The sequence below is a fragment of the Sus scrofa genome, chromosome 11 (assembly GCF_000003025.6).
Source record: "Sus scrofa isolate TJ Tabasco breed Duroc chromosome 11, Sscrofa11.1, whole genome shotgun sequence".
Taxonomy (NCBI): domain Eukaryota; kingdom Metazoa; phylum Chordata; class Mammalia; order Artiodactyla; family Suidae; genus Sus; species Sus scrofa.
Genome location: NC_010453.5, coordinates 46,060,627 through 46,077,498, shown reverse-complemented (window position 1 = coordinate 46,077,498; position 16,872 = coordinate 46,060,627). Strand labels below are relative to the sequence as shown.

The following is a 16,872-nucleotide window of genomic DNA, read 5'->3' as shown; positions in this document are numbered from 1 at the left end:
TCTACATTGTGCTAAGTTCTGAGGTCGCAGTGGTGACTCAGGCAGACATAGCCATTGCCTTCCATCCTAGAAGTTCTGGTCTAGGAAGGAAATAGGGCTAATCCTACCACACTTTGTGGCAGGTAGAGGAGTTAGGACAGTGATTGAGAAGAAGACAGTTCTCTTGTCCCTTTGGAGCATATTGTCCACTTAGACAACATTAACTAAACATATAAACAACAGTAATCTTTAGCCCATGCCTGATAAGGACCTTGAGCTGTGAAAACTTGGGGCAAGGTGACCTTGACCTAGAGGTTAGGGATGGCTTCTTAGAGGAGAGTATGCGCTACCCAGGAGACAAGGAAGGAGACCCTTCAGTGTCCCAGCCACAGAGAGGCACGTGGGGATGTTGGGAGATGAAGCTGCCTTAGTTAACACAAGGTAATTTACCAACCAAGTGTTCTCTCTTTAGAATTTCTCGTTCTGATTCTCATTGGAAACACGTATTCCCCTTCAAAATACTGTAGGTTTAGCCAAATTTACACTGTTAAACAGGGAAGAAATGATCACATTGATTCTGTGTGATGTTAAATCAGCCTACTCTTTACAAAATAGCACCAGTAGTTCTGCATGGAGAGAGAATTAAGTGTGATGGGGGAAGAAGAGCTTTTAAAAGATAGATGGCATTGCTCATGGTCATCTAGTTGCTGACTTGATGAAGCCTGAGAACCTAAAGAGCTCACTTAGTTTAAATACTGGAGTCACCCTTAGGTTTTTATTTGGTCAAGTGTAGTGTATATACCAATACAAACATCCAAATTAACCTGAATAATCATGAGAACCTGTATCTGGTCCAGCTTCATGGAAAAAGGCGGCAATACCAAGAAATAGTTTAAAATTATCTTTCATGTGATTTAACAAAGGGAAATTCTGATATTAAAGAATAATTGCAGAGTTATTTCTAGATTAATCTTTTCTTTCACAAACGTAGTAAACCAAGTTGTTAAAGCATATATTTTGTCCAATAATTGGATCAATTTATGGATGAAAGTGTGGGCTACTCATTTTATTAGAGAACAGAAAAAAAGTAGATTTAAGAATAGAAAATATGTGTATATAATAATTTCTCATGAGCTCGATCATTAAAATCTCTAATCATACTAGGTGAGTAATTTCCTATAATAAATATTTTATTGGTCTTTGGAATAATAATTTATTCTGATTTTTCTGAGGGTTAAGCAGCCTCTCTAGCATATAGGGCATAAGAGCATAAAATGGCTCAAGTATTATCGCAACTGGGTAAACGAGGCTGCCATTTTTAAGCCTGGGGAAATGGGAAAGTCATACTTTTTTTTTTTTTTTTTTTCTAAGAGAAAGATTGGTTGGGATTGAAAAATCGGAATCTTGGTATTCAGAGACAATAGATATGGAAGTAGGGCTGGAGCTAGAAATCCAGGTGTCATTATTATATGGGTGGTGTCTTAAGGCCTGTCGATGGGATGATTTTTTGGGGGGAGGCTATTTTGGAGGCTCCTTCAGCCAGGGAGTAAGCAGGTATAGACGAGAGAGGAGTTCCCATCGTGGCTCCTCAGGTTAAGAATCCAGCTCGTGTCCGTGAGGATGCAGGTCAATCCCTGGCCTCAGTCAGTGAGTTAAGGATTCAACATTGCCCAGAGCTGTTGCATAAGTCACAGATGCAGCTCGGATCCTGCACTGCAGGCCAGCAGATGAGCCTCTGATTTGACCCCTAGCTTGAGAGCTTCATATGCCGCAGGTATGACCCTAAAAAGAAAAAAAAAAAAATGTAAAAAAATTTTAAAAATTAAAAATAAAAAAAAAAAACAGCGGAATAGGAGAGAAAAAAGGCATGTGATCTCCAGGCCATGCCAATGGCTAGAAGTTCTCTGTGAGAGGAGGAGCCTCAGTCCAAGGGAAAAAAGAGAAGGCGGTCAAGATTGAAAAATGTCACTGATGCTGAGTAGAGAAAACTTTTCAAGGATGAAGCAATCAGTTATGTGAGGTGGGGAAATAAGGACTGAGAACCGCATGATTTGAAAACCTGGAGACCACAGTGACTGTGACAAAGATGGTTTCCCCCAGGGGGTGTGCACCCAATCTGGACTGGATTGGGTTCTGGAGAAAAAGAGAAGCGAGGAAGTGGATTCATTGTGCCATCTAAAACTTAACATGGGGAGTTCCCATTGTGGCGCAGTGGTTAATGAATCCGACTAGGAACCATGAGGTCGCGGGTTCGAACCCTGCCCTTGCTCAGTGGGTTAAGGATCCGGCATTGCCGTGAGCTGTGATGTAGGTTACAGACGTGGCTCGGATCCCGCGTTGCTGTGGCTCTGGCGTAGGCCAGGAGCTGCAGCTCCGATTCGACCCCTAGCCTGGGAACCTCCATACGCCGCGGGAGTGGCCCAAAGAAATAGCAAAAAGACAAAAAAAATAAAAATAAAATAAAACTTAACATGGATTATACAGTATGTATTTAAACACCTACACTGATACCAAGGAAAGTTTCATAGAGTTGAGGGGAGAGAGAGCAAAGCCTATTAGTGCGAGTCTATTTCTCATGAGTTTCCATAGGTTTAATATTTAGCCCGGTGCCACTTTAGTCGAGGAAAACCAGTATGTTCACTTTACGTCTCCTTATACTCTGGAATATTCAGTTGGGCTTAAATAAATGCTAGGTGTGCCATGAAAGCCTCTGCTGCTAATTCACTTTATCGCATCCTCTATAGTGTGGAGGAATAAGCGTGTGTTCAAAAGTATTGGACGGTAACCTGAAGGAAGATGATCTGATTTTGCTGATTGCAGAGCGCACTGTGTGACCCCGGCCAGTTACTGAACTCTTCTAAACCTATTTTCTCAAAGGTAAAAGCTGGATACGAATGATTTGAGGAGCAAGTAAGGGAATTCCTGTTGTGGCACAGTGGAATACAATCTGACTAGGTAACCGTGAGGTTGCAGGTTCGATCCCTGCCCTCACTCAAAGGGTTAAGGATCCGGGAGCTATGGTGTAGGTCGCAGATAGTGCTCGGATCTGGCGTCGCTGTGGCTGTGGCATAGACTTCGATTGGATCCCTAGCCTGGGAACCTCCATATGCCATGAGTGCGGCCCTAAAAAAAAGCAAAAAATTAAAAAACTAATGAGACTGAAGTACTTTGCATGGTCTGGCACCTAGTAAAGGCTTAGTAAATGCGGATGACGTTGTACTGCTGTGAGTACTGACTTGTTCTTGGGTGGGATGTAGCCAAAATTCTATCCAGTTTAGTCCACAGAAGGTAGGTCTTCTAACAAAGAATAGAAGAAATAAGATGTCAGAGAAGAAGCCAGACCTTAGAAACCACAGTCTTGGTTCATGCTCCTCTATAACGTGTTTATTTCTCTTATTTCCTCGCCTTTAGGGAAGTCACATCAGCTTAGTAGTTAAGACTGCAGGCTCCGTAGAGCACATTGGTAACCTCGGTCCCCTGGAATTAGCTGGATATTTCCATACCAACCTCTCATCCTTTCCAATCCAGTTGGCACTGCTAATGATATAAAGCGAACATGTAGGCACTGTTCTAAATACTTTAATACTATCAACTCATTTAATCTCGCAGGCCAAAGAGGTGGCCTCTGTTTGTGCAGATGAGAAAAGGGAAGTGCAGACAGGTTACGTAACTTGCCGTAAGATGACACTGTTGGTAAATGGTGGAGCCAGAATTCAATCCTGGGCAGTTATACACTTTGTCCTCTTCAGTACTTCATCCTGATTCCACCAGAGGCTATAGGATTAGATTGAAGTTGTGACAGCTTTTCTGCAGTGGAGCTGTAGTAAAAAGGTAGGATGCCCTTCCTAGCAGTTCATCAGGGATCAAGAATTTGCTTTGGGCCTGAGGGTTTCACATCCCACCACCAGGCACCTGCTGTCCAGGTAGGTTCAGGAAACACTGAAAACCAGAGTGATTGCATTCTCTTGATGAACTATAAATGGTAGTCCTTAAAATACAAGATTCGAGCATCAGGTCCTTTAGTGCTTATATCCAAAGAAGGAAGAGTCATTCTTGTATTAAGGTATCTAAAAAGTTCTCACATGCTTAGCAAGAAAGCTAAATTAAGCCCTTGTTGCGTAAAATTATAAACATGCTGTCTGCCTCAGATGAGTAAGAGTATATAAATAGAACAGTTGGTGTACATGGCCTTAATATTATAGCTTCCTTTTTTCTATGTAATGTAAATCACCAAATGCAAGCATTTCTATCTGACATAAACTGTCAGTCTCAGAAGGGCCCATTGTAGGATTCAATACATGTTATGCAACAACCAAGACTGCCCTTTTTTTCAGCATGGTGATTTTTTTTTTTTTTCCTTGCCATATCCAGCGGTTAGTACTCAGGGCTGAAACCCTTAGTTATAGAACAAAGTGGCTTAGCAGTAATCGAGCCTGTGTGAGGCTAAGGGAAGAATAATGAACATTCCCTGCAAGCTTCCTGCCTGGATGCAGGTGCAGGAATCAGGAGGTCATGAATAATGCATGACATGCAGATTAGATGGTGGTTTCTCCTACTGGGGTTTTGACTTTGCTACCTGCCTGGCTGCTATATGTGGAAAGGAGGTAGGTGATGGCAAAAAAAAGTATCACGATTTAAAGACTCTGAGCTCACAGAAACACTGCATATTCTTTTGAAGAAATAAAACTAGGGGGGAGGGTAGCTGAAATGCAAACCTTTATGGTCTGTTTTACTGGGTAAAGTGAGCTCCAGGTTATCAATTTCCTCACTTTGGAAAGGGCAAAAAGCTTTCTTGTTTTACCATCTTAATTTAAGAAGGCTTATAATAAGTATTTGGTCATACAGAGACAATCAGGAATTCGTTGAAGACTGTTCAACTGTTACAGAAATTATCTACTTACAGTATTTGATCTATGGATCAATGAAGTTTTGCTAAAAGATACCATTACCTAGAGAATGTTGTAATTATAAGTTCAACAGACCCATTTTTTTCCATTGATATATGCAATAAGAAACATCAATAAGTGAATACTTCTCTATCATTGAACTTCACCTGGTGGAATTATCTTGATGAATAGAAATAGGGATAAGGAGGAAGTAATATGAGATAAACATTTAAAGGAAACAGAGTGAATTAAAGAACTGTGAGTATTTGGACTGTTACACCTTAACATTGTATTTAGGCACCAGGATTCTGAAATCCCTGGGTTGGTGGGGGGCGGGGTGTAGGGAAGGTTCAAGAAGATTTCCTGCATTTTCCCTTAGGTCAGGGGAGTTTTACTGGGGAAGACATTTTGGGGCTCACCATTCCATTTTGATGATTGTTTTTCAAGCAGACAGAGAAAAAGAAGAGAAGAAAGAAAGGAATCTTGCTACCTTGTGTATAATTCTTTGGCATTTTTCTTGCATGTTTGTTTGCGCACTCTCTCTCTCTCCAGTTGGGGGGACTGGAATATGAGCTGGCTTTCATTTCTAGCTGAGTCTGTCATTTCCGCTAGGCCCCAGGTTGGCCAGATGCCAAGACCAACAGGTGATCCTTGTAGCTGCAAAACAGCAGGAAGTGGGCCGAGCTTGAATGAGACAGTTCACCAGAGGGGCTGTCTGGCCTCTCTCCATCTTTCTGCATAATTAACATCCCCTCCCCCATATGGAGCAGAAAACCTGTGCTGAGCAGCTCAGCTGCAGCAGCCACTGAGCAGCACTGTGAGGAAAAGAATGTTAATAAGGGATGTTGGAAGAAATAAGCCTTCCGAGTGCAAAGTGCAGTCTGGCTCTGGGTTCACAGAAAGACTGCCGTTGGCTCTTCTGAGGGGCTAGAACTGTATTAGCTGTTTTGAAAGGATTTTCCCTCACTGAACAACTGCGAAGACCTAGGATGCTAATAAACCTTGGGGCTGGTGGTTCCGACTGGACTTGAAGAGCCCTTTAAAATCCCTGTTTTCTTTCTTGTCTTGAACATAAGAATGTCTGAGACACGAAGAGTAAAAGCAACAGGAGCTTAAAGCCTGCCTAGATCTCACGAACCCTGGTAGAGACGGAACAAAGCAGGAAGTTGGCCACGAGAACAGGAAGTAGAGTAAATTGTGTTGCCAGTAAGTGATCTGCAAAAAAGTGGAGGTTCATGGAGAGTCAAGGTAGTTCCTGCTTAGAAGATACTGGCGGTTCCTAGAAATTTAAGCTATTACCAGTGGGTGACTCCAACCCTGGAAGCTTGTAAAGCAATGTAGTCTTTGCTACCTTTTCCCCGTGGTTTAGCTAAAGTTTTGAATTGATTGCATCTCCCTTCCGGCTCAGAGCATCACATATAGAAGCTCTTTCTCCTGGAAATACCTATTCATCTATCCTTTCTCCCCCATCCCCCGTGCTTCTGTGCCTGGACATCTGAATGAAGCTATTGAAGTAAGGGAGAACTTTTTTTTTTCTTCTACCCTCTAAGGTTTAGTGTCTGAGGGCCTGCAAATTAAACTGACAAAAGATAGATTAGCAAGAGGAAAAAAACAGATTGTTTACACAAAAACATGTATACATGCATGTACTCAGTGGTGAGTAACTCAAAGGGGTGGTTAGAATGTGGAGTTTATAGGAGTCCCTTGGTGGCTCAGTGGATTATGGATCTGGCATTGTCACTGCTGCAGCTCTGGTTACTGATGTGGCATGGGTTCAATCCCTGGCCCCAGAATTTCTTCATGGTGTGGACTTGGCTTAAAAAAACTGAATTTGGGAGTTCCCATCGTGGCACAGTGGTTAACAAATCCGACTAGGAACCATGAGATGTCGAGTTTGGTCCCTGGTCTTGCTCAGTGGATTAAGGATCCGGCGTTGCCGTGAGCTGTGGTGTAGGTTGCAGACTCGGTTTGGATCTGTTGTTGTGGTTCAGGCAGAGGCTGGCGGCTACAGCTCTGATTGGACCCCTAGCCTGGGACCCTCCATATGCCACAAGAAGTGGCCCTAGAAAAGGCAAAAAGACAAAAAGACCAAAAAAAAAAAAAAAAAAAAAACTGAATTTGGAGCTTATATACCATCTTAACAGAGGTAATAAATGGTGGAGAAATACTTGTCAAAAGGAAAGAGGGCCTGGGGTTCTAGGGGAGCAAATTTTCGAAAGGTAACTAGGAAGTGTAGGGGGGAAACTAATGGAAAATAAGGGTGGTTTATGCCAACTCATCTCTGTACCATTTCTGGTGATGAGTTGTGCTTTGATCTCCTCCTCTTCCTGGTATGGGAGGGCGAACACCTTTACAAATGAAAATATCCTTAGCAAAACTTAAGTTTATGCCCTGCTGTTAGGTATATAAAGGGAACGTAGAGGCGTTCCCTGGTGGTGCAGCGGGTTAAGGATCCAGCGTTGTCACTGTGGTGCTGTGGATTCGATCCCTGGTCTGAGAACTTCCATGTGTTATGAACATGGCAAAAAAATATAAAATAAAAAATAAAGGGAAGGTAGGCAGCTTTCTGTGCCTGCAGTTTCTCAGTTGCTTTCCAATTGAAATAATCCTTATGCCAAAGGAGTGTACTTTGGGGTGGCTTATCCTGATCCCCTTCGTTATCTTGCTTTTTAGGGCTTTAAATCTACAGGTCGACTGAGGAAGTGTGTACTTAGACTGTCTCCTTTGTCCTCCTTGTGAGAACAGATAGCAGAAAAGGTTTATTCAGGGCCAACACCAGACCTTACATTACATTTTTTTTTTTTTTTTTTAGGGCTGCGCCTGCAGTATATGGAAGGTCCCAGGCTAAGGGTTAAATCGGAGCTGCAGCTGCCAGCCTGTGCCACAGCCACAGCAACACCAGATCCAAGCTGTGACCTACACCAAGCTCATGGCAATGCGGTATCCTTAACCCACTGATCGAGGCCAGGGATCGAACTCACATCTTCATGGATACTCAACAGGTTTTTAACCCGCTGAGCCACAGTGGGAACTCCAGCATTACTTTTATGTGCTCTTAAACCTGGCAAGGACTACATAGGCAACAGAAACTTTTTGTTGGCCTGAATGCATGAATTAACTTATTAAAACTGGTGGTCCTGCTTTTGGGGATCTTCACAGCGAACTTTGTGACAAATGCTGGTTATGGTGAAAGTGGTGGAACAGGAAAGAGAGGCTTTTGGTCTGCAGGTATTTAACTGCATCCATTTCCCAAGAGGTGATCAAGTTCCAGGGCATCTTATATGATGCAAATCTAAAGGAGACCATGTATCAGCCAGATCCCTTTGTATTCGTTCATTTATCATCAGGAATATGCTCTTGTAATGACTGGATTACTCTCATCTACCTGTAGGGTACATCCGTCCCCAGTGTCCAGGGTCCGGGGAAATCGAATGAATAATCAGAAGTTTGCTTGGTGAGTATACAGTTTAAGTTATGAGAATTTGTAAGTCTTATGGAAAATGTTAATAGGCTGTGTTAAAAGAGAATTGTTCTTGATTCTCTGTAGAGATTACATTTCTACTGACTAATTACCTTATCTCCCTTTCCTTTGGAAAGTCCTAAACAGACATCAAGAGTCCATTTCCAGCCAAACGTCTTCACTTACCAAAAACTGAGCATAACATTTTTTCCCTAACAGATATGGCTTGTTTCCCAGGATTATTAACTATTATATTTTTAAACAATGTTTCCCATTTTTGAAGATACTATAATTTTTTTTGGTGAGATTTAGACAACATTTCAGAGTTTTCTCAGGGACTAACTTCTATTTCTCATGAAGATTTTCATAGTAAATTAATCTATTATACTAATTTTGATGAGTACTATTTAGATGACTTGTTCTGACCTAAGCCTTAAATAACGAGGGATTTGGGGTTTTGTTTTTGCTTTTGCTTTTCAGGGCCACACATGTGGCATATGGAAGTTCCCAGACTAGGGGTCGAATCTGAGGTTGCAGCTGCTGGCCTGCGCCACAGCTCACAGCAATGCCGGATCCTTAACCCACTGAGTGAGGCCAAGGATCAAACCTGCATCCTCATGGATCCTAGTGGGGTTTGTAACCTGCTGAACCGCAAAGGGAACTCCCAGATTTGTGTTTTAATTTGGGGAGATATGAAGATCTCTCCCTGACTGGTTCTGGGACAGAAATAGGGGTGGAACTTACCAGAAATGATCTGAAAAATTACTTCAACTGTAGAGCGTTGACTACTGATTCTTTAAAGATGGGAATTCAAGTGTTTCACAAATGTTTCAAAGGAAACAAAAAGTAAAAGTAAATGTAGTTTTGAAATCCATGTTTGTTTACATTACTCCGTTCCACAAAATTAACCTTCCTTGGAAGATACCTTTAGTGTATCTTCAAAAAAAGGAAGGAAGGGAGGGAGGGTGGATGGAGGGAAAAGGAAAAAAAAAAAAGAGGGAGTTCCCGTTGTGGCACAGCGGAAACAAATCCAACCAGGAACCATGAGGTTGCAGGTTCCATCCCTGGCCTCACTCAGTGGGTTAAGGATCCGTCGTTGCCGTGAGCTGTGGTGTAGATCGCCGATGTGGCTCGGATCCTGCGTTGCTGTGGCTGTGGCGTAGGCTGGCAACTGTAGCTCCGATTGCACCCCTAGCCTGGGAACCTCCATATGCCTCTTTTTAGGGTGTGGCCCTAAAAAGACAAAAGACAAAAAAAAAAAAAAAAAAAAAGAACCGTGTAGTGTCATACTTCAAAGGTGAATAAAAATTCACAGGTCTCTATTCTAACTTCAATGATTCACACTTAGAATGGGATTTTGATTAAAAACTATGCCTTTTTTTTTTTTTAAAGTATGGGAAGATGATTACCAAAGATTGAGCTTCCAAATTAATTTTATTCCTACATCAGGATTATTTTTAGACACAAAATAATGATTCTTTGGATTTGAATAGTGCCTAATCAGCTCGCCTCCCTTCCCCCATTAAATCTAATTAACCCTCACAATAGCTTGGGGATGTTGTTAAATATTATGCTTTTCTTTTTCATGGAGGGGGACGTGGAGCACCCAGGGAGCAGCCACTCGCTTACACACATGTCTAAAAGCTGGGCCATCTCTCATGGTTTCTCACAGTCGCTAAAGCATATTGTCCCCCATCCAACCTGGAAAGCTCGGGGGATGATAACGTGGATGGCTAGGACATCAAAGGAGAGGGAGAACTCAGGTTGCTTTGGACATCATGGAATTGATATTCCTTCTCAGTCCAAGGCGTGTTGTGCTCAAGAAACTTCCAGAGACCATGACACGCTCAAGTGGGTGGCATAGCTCACAGATTGAGTACCACGTGCTCAGAATCGAGATCCAGTTTCTACAGCTCATTGCTCCGTGCCTGTTTGTGGAACACCAAGTACAGGACGACACAGTTTTTTTTTCCTCACTTGTCCTTCCTAGAGCATTAGAGCAACAAGGCTTTGTTCCTCCAGGATTCATGGCACGTTATTTGGTTGGTAAATTTAAACTCCGTTTATCTTCAGAGAAGGAATCCATGAAAAACAAAAAATCTCTACTATGGGCCTTGAGAAAATTCAGCTTTTATTTATTCAACATGTATTTACCTTCCCAGGCCCTGTGAAAAGCACTAGATTAGAAAGAGAAATAAAACATGGTTTCTGTCCACATGGGACTCTCTGTCTCGGAGCAGGGTGTGTGTGTGTGTGTGTGTGTGTGTGTGTGATATGTCACACGTGTAATATACATATTATATGATATCATACAAATAATATAGAATAAAATGTGGAACACCCTCTGAGAGAGATGTAGTAGAATGTTCAGAGGAGAAACTATCAACTCTATTTAAGACTAGTTTGGGAGTGGGCAGTAGAAATTGGGAAGCCTATGAAGGAAGGAAGATTTTTCAGAAGACCATCCCCAAGGAGGTTTTTGGGTAAAGACCCAGAATGAAAAGGAAAAGCAGGGAGTGCCCATTATGATTCAGTGGGTTGAAGAACCTGCCCTCATGTCTCTGAGGATGCGGGTTCGATCCCTGGCCTCGCTCAGTGGGGTCAGGATCTGGCGTTGCCACAAACAGTGGCGTAGGTCACAGTCGAGCCTTAGATCTCATGTTGCTGTGGCTGTGGTGTAGACAGGCAGCTGCAGCTCCGATTTGACTTCTGTCTTGGGAACTCCCATGTGCTGCAGGGTTGACAAAGCGCTCCCTTTATGGACTCAAACATGTCCACAAAGACCTGGGACCTTTCTACATTAACTCTAGTAGGAGCACACATGGTTTTAATACACCTGCTTCATTTGGTCATGAGTTCGTTACAAATCCTATTGCCTATACTCCCTCGAACTTTTCTTAAGCAAATACTGTGAAACTGGTATATGGAATAAATCAGCCGGCTAGGAAGAAGCTCAGTAAATCACCCGGCCTCTACCTCTAGTGAAGTGATAAACACTTGCTAGTTCTTTGTGAAATATTGACTCTGAAAATCCAAAAGGTTTAAATACTCCTGCTAGCCATAGAGATGAAAGTGTTAGTTGTGCTCCCCAAAATAGAAGTTTGGGATCATTTATAGACCTAGATGCCAAGTTCAACACTTAGGTCTGGCTTGAGTTAGATGTGCAAACACTGTATGTGAGTGATGCTGGGTGATTCTGTGAAGCTAGCACGTGCTCTAGTCAGTTAAAAAATATTGTTCCTCACATAAACAATTACACCTCAGTCAAAGATGAAAAGGCTTGAGCGTCTAAGTTATGCCTAGGAGATGCATGACAATTGGTAGGTTTGTAAATGTCAAGGACATTTGAGCTTTCAAACCATGTTTACTATTGAGTTAAAGATGGCTGGAAATTTTAAGTCGTGTTTTTCTATGCATACTGTGCCTATGAGAGGTGGCATCCATTGGCCTCATGCCTGTGGCAGCATTTCCTCTGGAGCTCAAGAAATGTGTAGAAAAGAATGTCTCTTCAAGGCAAACAAACCTGCTGCAATGGAAAGAAATTGTGGTAGAAATGTACATAGCCAGGAAGGAGCTGAAAGCACCAGGATGTAGGGGATCCAATGACAGATGTTGGGGAAGAGCCAGGTCTGTTAAAACTGTCTGCTAACTCGCAGGGATTAAAGAATGGCAGAAAGAATTTCTTGCAGGACATATTAGCGCCCCAACAAAGAACACGAGATCATTGTCCAACTCATTGGGTATTCAGTTCATCAGAGGTAGCAATCCAGGCCAGACAGGAACTCTCTCCGTCGGAATGGCTCTCCCCTCACTGCCATCCTGCTCCAGGAATATTTGTTCATTTGTGCATTGAGGAAGCCTTTGAGGTTCAGCATGTGAACTGCATTCTCTGTGCCTTGTATCCTAGCTCTCCTCTTCCGCACCTTCCTTTGATACCGTATCCATGCAAATTATAACTATACAACCTTTTTGAGAGCATTTGCTATTCTTTTCTTGCATTTGATAATGATGGGGGGGAGGAGTATTTTGCCCCATTTGGGGCAAATGGGCAGAAAGGGGGCAAATCTTATTAAAGAATTGAATGTGCAGGAGTTTCTGCCGTGATGCAGCAGGATCGGCAGCGGCATCTTGGGAGTCTGGGAGTCTTAATCCCCAGCCTGGCACAGTGGGTTAAGAATCCAGCATTGCCCCAACTGTGGCTCAGATCTGCTCTCTGGCCTGGGAATCCCCTATGCCAGGGGACAGCCAAAAAAAAGAGTTGAATGTGCAAATAGCTTTTCTTCTTCCCAGTTCTTTTTACTTGAAGCTGTTGTATTCTGATATCAACCCCACGAGAGTCGATGTTTCCAAGGCATCTTCCAGAGCTTTTATTCCCAAGACTATTCTAGAGATCTGGAAGCTGTGTTTGGTATGGATGAGTAGGGTGGAACCAGAATAGGGAGGAGGGTGTGGGAAAGACCTCTGAACACTGAAGTTGATTTAAGGCTCCAGATGTTCCAGGATCACTGGGAGGATTCCAAAAATCTTCATGGAGTATATGCTTATTTTTAGCTTTTCACGTTCTTCTCTTCATTTCTCGTTCCACCTTGCTCCAGTCTGAAAGATTTCAAGGACCGGGGCGTGTATGGTTGTTTGATTAAAGCGACAGTAATAGTTGTACTGTTCATTCAAAACATAAATCTAGGGCGCTTATGTAAGGGAGGTATGTGTCACGTCATAGCGACTATGTGCCATTTATATGATGATGAAGAAAATGAGGCATTTTTTTAAAATAGGAATTGTCATCAATAAGATAGCATTAATTTTCTCTCACCACTAGTTTCAGTCATGATTCCTTTCTGATCAACATGCCTGACATGTTAGGTAGCTGTATACAAAAGAAGCTCCAGTTTTGACACCGTATCCATGCAAATTATGACACATTTTGGGTATGAATCACATTTCCCATTTGGAAGTGAAAAAGTTCCGTGTCACAAATTTTGGGAAGAGCGGGAAGAACCTTTTCGCACGTTGAGGTTTTATTGTTGGGTATGCCGTGCTACAGTGAACTTAAATATATGCTGAGAGTTGCAAATGTTGGACCGGACTTCATCCAGTCTTTTTCAAGGATATAAGTCCTGTGGATTTTTGTCATGAGAATAAGAACATTCCTTCTTATTTAAATGTTTTTGCCTTAATTGAGGAAGGCACTATCGTTGATGATATTGCAGTCAAATGCTCTACCATGGAGGTATACCCCCTAAAGTTGGTCTTGGAAATTTTTAGGAAGCTTATAGAGAACTAGCCCTTTAAGCGGGGGTGGGGCAGAATATTTCTGATGTTGCAGGGCCATAAAGGAACTAAAAACATCATCAAGTTCAGTTCCACCCCTCGTGTAACAAATGTAGACATGGAGATAGAAAGACAAAAGTGTGTTATGCGTCAGAAGGGGCTGTAAACCCAGGTCTCTGAGCTCCTGTCCAGTCATCTTTCTGCTCCGTGACAGTTGGTTACCTGTGGGCAGAACAAGAGACATGCTCAAGAGGAAACAAGATGGATGTTTAATTCAGTACAAGGGAAGCATAAAGCCTTTTTTTTTTTTTTTTTTTTTTTTGTCTTTTTGCCATTTCTTGGGCCACTCCATATGGAGGTTCCCAGGCTAGGGGTCGAATCAGAGCTATAGCCACTGGCCTACACCAGAGCCACAGCAACACGAGATCCAAGCCGCATCTGCAACCTATACCACAGCTCACAGCAACGCCGGATCCTTAACCCACTGAGCAAGGGCAGGGATCGAACCCGCAACCTCATGGTTCCTAGTCGGATTCGTTAACCACTGAGCCACAACAGGAACTCCGGGAAGCAGAAGGCTTTTGAATGGGAGTTCCCCGGAGATGGATGTGCTGAGAGGAGAGAAGGCAGAAGGAGGAGAGGCCTGATAAAGACTCTGCTCTCCATCTCAGGGTGTGGCAGGTGCTCCCTGCCAAAATGTTTTGCCATCATCTTACAGGTCCTTGCCCACTCATTACTGATAGATAATATTGACCATGTTAGTTTAATTTCTAGTGCATTTCACGGCTTCCTGACTTACAGGGCAAAAACTATGATACTGTGTCTAAACTTTCATATGTGAAAACTAGTTCCCAGAATGCCTGACCGGCCTTCCTGTTTTGTTTTGTTTTCAATCCATACATGCTGGCAAGGAAGTAACAGCAGGTTGCCTTTAGATGTTGTTTGGAAGCATGTTCTCGCCAGTGTTTGATAGCAGACTCAGAAAATGGACCACAATTTGTATCATCGTGAACCAGTTTGCAAGTTCAGTGTACACTGAATTACAGTGAAAAGAAGTACCTCCACAGTGTTGCTGCATTTCACGTCCCTCTACATTCATATCTTTTCTTATGTTCTAATCCAGTGGCGGCTGTGATATCCTTTGGCTACTTCCACCACCTCCTCAAATTTAGCTTGGAGACAATTATGTATGCTTTAAACGTGTGTGCTGTCTTTCACCGTCCCCTTCTTCATGACTTTTGGTCTGATTTTCTTACATTCTCAATTATCCAGAATCTTGGTAAGAACCCTCATGGCAAAAGCGTTTTACATTCCTGTTAATATCCGCTGATGTTTGTATCTCGTATTACTTCGGTTACAAATGAGAATGATTTGGGGAAAAAAAAATAAAGGAAGTTATTTTCTACCATTATATTCTAATTATGGGAGAATTAAGGCTATAAGCTCATGCTGAGCTAAGAGGTCACTGCTTCTGAGATATTTTTCTATTAAAAGTCCCTGAGTAATTTGTTTTTACCAACCTGCTGCTCAGAACTGTATTCGTGTCTTATTGGGCCTGTCCGTGTCCTTGGTGTTATTCCTGGCATCTTCTCAGCACTGTCGCTCGGTGTGATACTGTCGTATATTAAAACATCTGTGTCATATTGACTCATTTTAGCATGACCAAGAAATATTAGTTCAGGATTCAAAAGGACTTGTCTGGAAAAATCTAAAAATACATGGAGACTGAACAACATACTTCTAAGTAATACATGGGTCAAAGAAGAAATTGCAAGAGCAATGTAAAAGGATTTTTACATTTGTGCAAAATCCTTCTAACTGCAGTTGACCCTTGAACAAGTTGGCCTAAGGCCATGGACCCCATGTAGTTGAAAGTCTGGGTATAATTTTACAGCCGGCCCTCTGCACCTGTGGTTTGCCCTTCACCAGTTCCACCAACCTGGGGTCGTGTAGTTCTGTAGTAGGTACATACTGAAAAAAATCCATGTGTAAGTGGATCCAAACCTGTGTTGTTTAAGGGTCAACTGCAAATGAAAACACAGCTTGTCAAAATTTGGAGGCTGCATCAAAAGCAGTACTTAACAAGAATATTTATAGCATTGAATGCATGTATTAAAAAAGAGTAAGGGGAGTTCCCATCTTGGCTCAGTGGTTAACGAATCCGACTAGGAATCATGAGGTTGCAGGTTCGATCCCTGGCCTTGCTCAGTGGGTTAAGGATCTGGCGTTGCTGTGAGCTGTGGTGTAGGTCGCAGACATGGTTTGGATCCCGAGTTGCTGTGGCTCTGGTGTAGGCTGGCGGCTACAGCTCTGATTGGACCCCTAGCCTGGGAACCTCCATATGCCACTGGTGTGGCTCTAAAAAGACAAAAAAAAAAAAAAAAAAAAAAAAAAAAAAGGAAGAAACTAAAATCAATAATCTTATGTTTTTACCCTAGGAAACCAGAGAAGAAGAGCAAATGATATCCAGAGTTAAGCAGTAAAGAAACAGCAAAACAGCTTCTTTGTAATTCTGAGATTTGTAGCGTGATTTTTCATATAATTGTTTCTCAACTTGGTTTTATACAGCTTAAGGGTGTTTAAAATCAAGAATCATGATTTACTCTGGGAAAGCCATTTAAACTACCGCTTTTTATAGTTTTAAATTGTGTAATGTGCATTATCCTCCATTACAGTCCCCTCCCTGTTAAACTTGTTCAGATGTAGAAATTTAAAATAATGGTCATATTGTAATGAAACAGGCAGAATAAGGGGATGAGGGTGGTCATTAATGAATAATGCAGGAAAAGCTGTCCCGATATGAAAAAAATACATATCTATGATAACACCAGTACAAGTTATGATTAATGCATCAAATTAAAATGATGAAAAATCTTATTTTATATATATTTAGAGGAGCCATGTTCTTTCTTAGTCTTTCGCAGTATTTTTCAGTGGATGTATTTGCGCTAAAGAAATAGCTAATCAGATTTCCCTGGTGGCTCAGTGGGTTAAGGATCCAACGTTTTCACTGCTGTAGCTCTCGTTACTCCTGTGGCATGGGTTCAGTCCCTGGCCCGGGAACTTCCACATGCCACAAGTGTGGCCAAAAAAATAGCTAACTAAAACTAAAGCTGCTTTCAAAATATATATTTGAAAGAATAATGACTGAATGTTAGGACCCAATCAGAAATCCTAATATATTCTTGAATATGCTAGAAATACTGCTCAGGACCCTAAATCTTAAGGGGTTTCCCCTGTGAGAGTGCTTGGGTACCAGCGGTTTTGTTTTGATTT

General features: G+C 42.1%; 1 protein-coding gene across 16 annotated transcripts in view; it reads left to right on the top strand.

Moving 5' to 3' along the window:
- KLF12 (Kruppel like factor 12) overlaps nt 1-16,872 on the top strand; it is a 674,377-nt gene that overhangs the window by 577,974 nt on the left and 79,531 nt on the right. For 14 of the 16 annotated variants that reach the window (XM_021065127.1, XM_021065113.1, XM_021065116.1 and 11 more), the window contains 1 exon segment: nt 8,257-8,319. The exons of the other annotated variants lie outside the window; for them this stretch is intronic. In XM_021065127.1, coding sequence (XP_020920786.1) covers nt 8,257-8,319 — 63 coding nt within the window. 16 annotated transcript variants of the gene reach the window in all.